Source organism: Pinus tabuliformis, chromosome 1_2 (assembly GCF_031772625.1).
Source record: "Pinus tabuliformis cultivar Carrire ecotype Pingquan chromosome 1_2, CPIR1, whole genome shotgun sequence".
Taxonomy (NCBI): domain Eukaryota; kingdom Viridiplantae; phylum Streptophyta; class Pinopsida; order Pinales; family Pinaceae; genus Pinus; species Pinus tabuliformis.
The window spans coordinates 555,345,475-555,354,407 of NC_142298.1; the positions used below are offsets into that span (position 1 = coordinate 555,345,475).

The 8,933-nt window shown below is 42.9% G+C and overlaps 1 protein-coding gene across 1 annotated transcript; it reads right to left on the reverse strand.

Annotated features, from left to right (window-relative positions):
• Positions 1 to 7,072: 7,072 nt before the first annotated feature.
• Positions 7,073 to 8,472, reverse strand: LOC149206799 (uncharacterized). Its single transcript, XM_089397806.1, has 2 exons — positions 7,939 to 8,472; positions 7,073 to 7,156 (listed from the first exon to the last, which is right to left on the reverse strand). The coding sequence occupies exons 1-2, from the start codon at positions 8,470 to 8,472 to the stop codon at positions 7,073 to 7,075; spliced, it is 618 nt and encodes a 205-aa protein (XP_089253932.1).
• Between the last annotated feature and the right edge of the window lie 461 nt (positions 8,473 to 8,933).

Below are 8,933 nucleotides of genomic sequence, written 5' to 3' on the forward strand. Positions count from 1 at the left end.
CCCTTATGCATCTTATACAATCGCAACTAATTCTCCAATAGCATCTTCTGTTGCATGGAAGAGACCTGATACAAGGTTGTCAAAGTGTCGCACATCTCCTTTGCTATGTCTTTCTCAGCAATATGTGGCATGATATGATCTTTGACCCTGTCAAGGATCATGCACTTCACCCTTTCCATTGCATCCTCATATTTATTGTTCTAAGTTGGGTCAACTAAGATAGCCACGACTTTTAAGGCAAAGTCCTTGATGCGATGTTGATCCAGGACTTCCAGGATCTTGTCCTTCCAGATGACAAAGTTGGAAGCCCCATACAACCTATCTTAATCCCTTATTTCGTTCATTGCCATTTCAGCTCCTCTTTTGGACTCCCTCTGAGTCTCGATTCCCCTCCTGGAAATCTCCCTCTGAGTCCCAATTTCCCTCCTAGAAATCCTCTAGCCAATTGTTGAACCTCTCCTCTCCAATCCTCCTTGCAACTGCAACTCAGATCTTGATTCTTTAGCTAGAAATCCGTCAAGGTAGTGATTCCATCTACCTTGGTTCCGTCTCCTTAGGCATTGTTCTGCACCGACAAAAACAAAACCCCACCAGCTCCTCAAATCACAATCTGCACACAACTCCCCAAGCCCTGACAACTGAAGAATCTAAGCCCTTGAAGCTCTGCGCAATCCCAATAAAGGCTGAATCTGCTCCTCCGGCCAAATGCATCAATCATATCTGGCTGAGCAGGATGATGTGGCTCTTCGTGAGCTTCTTCTACCTCACACTGCCTCTGCGCTGGCCCTTCCCTTGGCTCGAAATGATGATGCAAGCTCTGAGTCACTTCTTCTCTCGCTGCTTTTGCTCTGGAACAACTTTGTCTCTCGGGATAGTTGTTTCTGTTGCAAATTTTCAGATTTTTTCTAGTGTCTTTAGTACTTTTGCATTATCTGGTTTATTATCTCCTACTTTTTCATTCCATTAATAAGTTATTTATTAATATAAATACCAAAATAAACATAAATGCAACCTTCACACATATATAAATCAACAACTGAAATAACTAAGACAATCACACAAGGGACACCATTATTTTTGGACAGTCGTCACCGAAAAAGCCCAATGCGGGAAAACCGGTGCAGTAGATGCGGGTTTTATTATTATGCAGTTTTTGAAGATAACTAAGGTGCCAGAAATGGCTTACCCGACAGAGAATGTCCTCGACAGTAGTACCTCTCTTCGGAGATAGATATTCCAGCTGATCAACAATCGGATGATGATCCCCACAGTGAATTCAATTGTTCCTCGGCTGGACAACGAAAGATGCTCCAAGCTTCCATCTGGAACTGCGTCACCCTCTATGGTTCTCCGTTCGCCTCTTAGCTCTCAGTCTGCCCAATGAAAATTCCTCACCGTAACTCTTTTTGCCCTGCGTCAGCTCTTCTAGCCTCTACGTTTGCCTACGTCAGCTTCTCGGCCTCCTGCGTCCTCAGTGCTAGCCCTCCAAGCCTCTGCGTAAGCTCTGGCTGTCTCTGCGTCAGCCCAGGCTGCCTCTGCGTAAGCTCTAGCTGTCTTTGCGTCGGCCCAGGCTGCCTCTGCTCTGTCTCTCTAACACTCTCTCTGCCTCTCTGCTATGTATTCTTAGCCTCCTACCGAACTGCCCCTCGCTGCAACAGATCACTAACTCGATTCTCTTAACAAACCATGCCCCAGAAAATCGAATTGACTATCAACTTGGTGTATCTCCAACTGAACCTCAATCCTCCTCTTATAATTTCTTTGTTGACGATTCAACGACCGAGATTAAGTCCCTAATCAATGGCTAAGATTAGATTTGGCTTGATTCTCATCATTTAAAACATTCTCACCCATTTTATATATATATATATATATATATATTTTTTTTTTTTTTCACAAAATCGGCTGCTAAATGTATTCAAAAAAAGAAGGGGAGACTAAGCTCCGGTGTTACAATAGAAGAGCTTATAAGATGAGCTTGTAGCTGAATTACATTGAAACATTCTGCTGGAATGCTTTTATATTCAATTTGAAAGGCTCTAACACAAGTGTAAATTCGGATAAACTGAGACAAAAGAAAACTGACTTTACAATACATCTAATCTATACTTATGTGACTGATCTGTCGAGCAGTGGAGTCCTCCGGGTGGCTGTCAGCTTCTGCAACCTTTATACTAGAGGAACTGGTACTTGGGGCATTGATCTTATCCATCATATACTTGAGAATATCAACAGACTCCTGAATGTGCGCACAGGTATTTGTTAGAGCGTTGAATTGCTCCTGCAGAGAAGAGAAGCGATGAAGGAAGAGGTTGAGATCGACCTCATATTTGGCTGTGATAATCCTTGTAGCAACATTGATTTTTTCGTCCAGGAGACACTGATGCGTTCTGACTTGTTCAAGTTCAGCTTGTAAGTCACGACAAAGAAGACAATCTTCACTGCAATCCATCCAAAGAACTTCAAAACTGGCCTGGAGCGAAACTGGAAGAGGGCTCTCACAAGCTGTTACGGCAACAATGGGAACCCAAAGGAGGATTAGAATAGCAGGGGAGAGAGTTGAAAGAAATCTCAGAAACTCAGGGGCTAAAACTGTGCGAGAGGAAGCATGAATGTGCAAAACAGAAATGCGATGAGGCAATATGGCGATCCTTATCAAAGCAGAGAGGAAGGATAGGGCGTTAAGGAGCCTGTGAAATGAAGTGAAAACATTAACAGATATCATAAGCCAACTGTTAACCACTGAAACGAGAGTAGGGGGTCAACGAGCATGAAGATGGGGGCTTGCGGATGAAGGGGAGGCTTCTTGGAATAAATAACCGGCGAGTAGAGGCCCATGAAGTACCGGATCACGTGAAAGGGGCTTGGGCGATCATGGATTTCATAGGAATAACTTAGATTTAGAGGAATAGCAAAATCTGCAATGAGATACGAAGGGATTTTCGGCGGCTTGCGGTAGAGGGCATCAGGATTACTGTGGATTTGGTCAGGGTACATTTTGGCAGAAACGCAGGTCATTTGATATAAACAACTTAAAACAATCATGAAAATCAAGGGATGAAATGGTGTAAGTCCTCATTGTTATAGAGAATGCTTCCTTTGGGCCGAGAGCAAGCTTGACTGGCCCGTTTTTCAGCTTCTCGGTTAATGGATCGAAGAATGTGATAGAAATGGAATTCCTGATCATGGGATATCAAGACTTTGCATCTACTGATGGTTTGCTGCAAGAAAATATTGGAAGCTTTCCACCTTCTGTTCATTAAATTAATAATGATGGCAGAGTCGCCGAAGATGAGGGCTTTTTTGATTCCCTGAGCCTGTAATTGAAGAATGCCTTGATAGAGGGCCAGAGCTTCGGCCTTGTTGTTTGAGAGGATTCCCAATCCCCATTCAAAGGAGACTAAGGGTTCACCAGAAGGATTGAAGATAATGCCCCCTGCTCCCGCCGCTCCCGGATTTGATTTAGAAGCACCATCAAAGAACAAGGAGTGGGAGTTACTTGAGCGAAGCCAATTGCTGAAGTTGTCCTGCTTTAAGCGAATTTTCCAACTGTGACTATTAGCTTTGCCTAGATTGCTGTAGACTTTCACTGTTGGGGGGATACTAATCTTGTCAATTAAATTTCTTATGAAGTCTTTTTCCTCAGCCCATAGACTAGTGATGTCAATATTTTTAGTGATCTTAGAAGCAATAGTTTCGATCGCCATACTTTTTGCCTTGATACAAAGATGCTTGATCGAAGTCTCTTTGTCTTTAAATATCATGTTGTTCCGAGCAATCTAGATCCTCCATAAAAGAGCAAATGGGGGGGCGTCCCACACTCTCTTAGCATGATTATGTTTCATGGATTGCCAGGGGTAATTTCTTTTCCAATTATTTAGAGCTTCGCCAATGGATTGTTGAGGATTCCAGATGGGGGGCGCGGAAGGATTGATGCTGCTCCAACAAGAGACTGTGAAAGGACATGAGATAAAAAGATGTTGTATAGAATCCTCTACTTCTTGGCAATTAGGACATCTGGAGGGTCCAACAATACCTCTTTTTTTAAGGTTCTCTGCAGTGAGAGTTTTTTCTTTCAAGAGAATCCACATGAAGAATTTTACCTTAGGAATCGCTTCTACTTTCCTTAAAATCTTCCAATGTATCCATGTTGGCGTTGGGTGTTCCTTGCTGTTTAAATAATCATACCCTGCTTGAATTGTGTAGCTGGTTCTTGTAGGGTCCCATCTGAATTCATCCTTGTCGTTTTTAAAAGTGGGAGGAATGTTGTGCAGATGTTTACAAAAGTTGTCAAAGATGCCTTTGAGGCGTTGAGGTATGGGAGGAAAATTCCATCACATCCAAGAGGAAAATTCCATCACATCCAAGCATGGGTTATTGCATCCCATTGAGAAATTTGGTCTAAATTACATATACCTTTACTTTGGAGAAAGAAAATTATTGAATCCATACATGGGAGGCTGTTGATTGGTGGATTTCCCATGATTTTATCAGTGCCAATGTTGACTTTCTTACCTCCTTTAGGCACCTTGGAAACGTTTTGCGCCATGAATGTGATGGCTTTTTTACATAGCTTCCAAATCTTTGCGTAGTTTCTGTTGGGAATCTCAACCGCAAGCAGATGCTACCTTGGTTGGCTGAGGTATTTTGCCTCCAAGACATTTTTCCACCAGGCTGTTTGGTTTTCCATGAGTCTCCATATCAACTTTCCACCAAAGGCTAAATTCATGAGAGTTGGGGATCTAATGCCAAGGTCTCCTTTCTCTTGGTTTTGGATGACTTGTTTCCATCCAACCAGGTTGAATTTTTTCCTCTCATTTTTCCCTCCCTGCCAAAGAAAGAATCTGAGAACACTGTCCATTTTGCGAAGAAAGGAAGCTGGAGCTTGTGCCAAGGAAAATTGATAAAGGGGAAGAGAGGAAAGACCCGATTTGAGGAGCACCAGCCGCCCAGCTGGATTGAGCCAAGAAGTTCCCCACTTCTGGACTTTTCTTTTCATTTTGTCTAAGGTTAATTCCAAAACATCTGCCCTTGCATTCCCTATACTCACCGGCATTCCCAGGTAGCTGAAATAGTCCCAATTTAACTTGCAAGGAACACCAAAAATGTTGGCAATGCTTTGAATCGTTTGAGCTGAAGCATTCCATTCGTAAATACAACTTTTGAGATGGTTAATCTGGCCCCCTGAGTATCTCATGAATTTATCTAGCAAGGATTTGAATCTTCGAGCTATGATTGTGGTCGCCCCACCCAACAACATAGTATCGTCAGTGAATTGGGAATGGTTGATTTTTTTACTCCATCTTCAAATTTAATACCAGTGATGAGGCCTGCCTGCCTCTTGTGGTCAAGCGCACAGCTGAATGGCTTTGCCATTAGGAGGAAAAGGTAAGGGGATAAGGGGCAACCTTGTCTTAATCCTCTTGAGGATCGAAAGGAAGGTCCAGGTCTACCATTGATAAGGGGAGCAATCCAAGTACCAGAGATACAGGCTCTTATGATATCAACAAAGAAGGGAGAGAAGCCCATTTTCTGGAGAACCGCAAAAAGAAAAGAATGCCTTACCCTGTCAAAGGCATTGGCCAAGTCCAATTTCAGAATAAAGCCCTTTTCATTCCTGGAATGGCTAGAATGAAAGGCTTCCTGAACCAAGAGAATGGAATTTGAGATTTGCCTGTTAGCCATAAAGCCTCCTTGGTTTTCAGAAATTAACATCGGTAGGAGAGTTTTGAGACGGGAAGCAAGGATTTTTGTGAAGATTTTATAGGAAGAGTTGCATAGTGATATTGGTCTTAAGTGGGAGAAATTAGAAGGGCGGTTCTCCTTTGGAATGAGGGCCAGGTGTGTAGAGTTTGTATAGCCTCCTATTTTGCCTTTCCTTTGAATCCATTTGAAGTATTTTATGAGATCCTTTTTTATCAAATCCCAATATTCTCTATAAAAACATATTGGGAAACCGTCCGGTCCGGGTGCCTTGTTAGGCTGAAGGCTCCAAATTGCTTCCTTAATTTCTTCCTCTTTTATCTCTTCTGTCAAATTTTGTTTAAATCTGCTGTGATTTTGGTTGGCAAATGCTGCAGGAGGTCATCAAAGAGTTCTTCCTCCCCTGTTTCAGTTAAGAGCTCCTTGAAATGGTTTGAGGCAACACCTTTAATAGCTGTTTGATTAGTGTGTTGGGTCCCTGCATTGTCTATGATTTGCCGAGCAGTGGCTTGCTTGTGAAAGAAAGAGGTATTCTTATCTCCACTTTTCAGCCAAGTCTGCCTAGATTTTATACACCATTTTTCTTCCTCTTCTCTTTTGATACTGCATAACTGATTGTAAAGGTTTTCGTCTTGAATCTTTTCATCCTGATGGTACTCTTGATTTTATATTGCACATTGAAGGTCTTCAATTTTGGCTTTCACCTCTCGTTTTTTTTCCTCTGGTTCATTATACTGCGTTTTTGCCCAATTTTTGAGCGCTTTTTTCACATTTTTTAATTTGTTCTCCCATATAAAGCCTGGAGATCCTTCAACATGTTGACCCCAGGTTTGCTGAATCAGATTTTTGGCTGCTTGATAATCGCTCCAGATATGATTGTATTTGAATGGAAGAGGCCCAAGAGGGTAGTGCGTATCCATAGCTAAAGTAATTGGATAGTGATATGAGACCGCAAAGGGCAGAATGGTGGCGTTGACAACTGAGTAAGTGGAAAGAAAGGAGATATTAACCAGAAATCGATCCAGTCTCTCCATTATATTGTTGCCACCCAATCTGCGATTACTCCAGGTGTATTTTCGGTTTTTTGGAATGATGTCGATAAGATCACCGTTTTGCATTATGTTTTCCAGCTGATTTCTAAATGGGTCTGGCGTAAAGCTTCCCCCACGCTTTTCATTGGCATGTAAAATTAAATTTAAATCGCCTCCTAAGATGCTGTTGCTGCTTTCTTCTTCCATTATGTTCTTTCTGAGAGAATCCTAGCAAACTTCTTTGTCCCTATAATGGTTAGGGGCGTAAACATTGAAAATCACAATCTGCTGTTTGCTCATGTTGTTCCTCAACACTGTCTTTATCCAATGTTGTTCTATTATTTCAGCTTCACTATTCCACTCTTCCTGGCTCCAAATAGTAGTAATCCTGCCTGAGGCCCCTCTGGCTTCACATGTACATCCTTTATAGCGCTTATGATGGTCAATGATCTTGTTAATTTCTGACTCTCTCTATTTTGTTTCTTGTAATAAGATAATGGATGGCTGCTCTTGATTTATAAGATCCTTTAGGGCGTTGGTTTTGGAGGGGTGCCCAAATCCCCTACTGTTCCATGAAAGAATTTTAATCATTTCAAAACTATGATTCGAGGAGTTGCTCTCCCTCCCTTATCTTTGCTTGCTGTTTCTTTATCTATTAATCCCTGTATGTAAGATTCTATAGGATTCTGGAGTCCTAGAGCTATGTCTTTTTGTGCGTTCTCATCCCTGTGCTGTTTGGAAGACTTTCTTCCCGGCTTATTTTGACCATCTTGAGAGGGCCCCTGATCCTTGGAGTTGCTACGAGTGATTCTAGGAGGGGTTGGATCTGATGGTAGGTAGGAGGGAATGATCATGGAATGGGGGGAAGAGGGGGGCTCAGATTGATTCAAAGGAGCAGAGGAATCTTCAGGAAGGGAAAGGACATGAAAGGGGTTGGAGGAGGGAGAAGAAGGAAGAGGGTTCAGCTGGCGGCCAGAAGATTGAGGCGGATGAGGGGAAGAAGGAAGAGGGGACAAGGGCGGGGGGGGGAAGGATTATGAGAGATGGGAGGGTGTTGAGTGGAAGGTCCAGCTTCATTGGGTAGTTTGTGGCCAGGGGCTGTTTTTTTCTTTTTGACCATTTCCCATTGCTCTTCTTGCGGATTATTATCAACATTAGAAAGCTTAGTGCAACGGTTAGCAAAATGACCGTACTCGTGACATACCTTACACTTGAAAGGGATCTGCTCATAGTCGAGTTGCTGAATGTGCGACCAGTCGTCAACTTTGAGCTTGATGGCTTCTAGAAGACCTTTACCCAGATCAACTTCAATGCAAATACGGGCACATGCCTGCATATTATCTCTTGGCTCGCTCCGATCAATGTATTTTCCGACCGTATTTCCAATGGCATGCACTAACTCATCTCCCCAGCAATGCAATGGGAGGTGACGGAGATGAACCCAGACAGGAACCGCATTAGGGATATCTAGCTTCGGGTCAAAGTCCGGCGTCCATTTGTTTAAGTACAAACCTCTGGAATCCATGAAGTAAGGTCCATTGCAGAATATCGAATCCTTGTATTCCTTTGTCTCAAAATGAAAAGTGAAGTAACCCTTCCCACAAAATCTGATAGAAATTTTCCCTTGAATTTTATCTGTCCAATTCCTTTCCACCCACCTTTGAACAGTTTTTGGTGAGGGCCAGAGACCTGTAAATTGCCCTATAAGTCCTTTTTCCGCTAGAGCAAGAGCAACCATTCTGGGCAAAGTAGGAGGGAGAGAGACTTCCTGTAACCCCTCGATTTTTTCGACAAACTTGGAAATCGAAGGGCGAGCATGCTGAGGAGGTAAGGAGTTTATCAATGTCGAAAATGCTTGCTATTGTGCTGCCTCCTCCGGTGGAGCCTCTGGAGGGGCCATCCGAGCAGCTGAGGGTCGATCCAAAGAAGGTTGCAGGCGTCGAAGGGAGCAGGGTTGTGCACGCTAGGATCTTCAAACAGGTTGCAAGCGGCGGCTGCAGCAGGAGCGCGCGCGCCAGGTCATCTCAAGATTTGACCTAAAAGAAATTCACCCATTTTATATTAATACACATGAATATTTTAATTTTCCTAAGTTTAGACTTAGGAACCCCATTAAAAATATTAATTATTTTAATATCTCTCCATCTGGGTGGGATTTTCCCAAACGATTTCTAGGTCTTGGAGATCTCATGTGCCTTA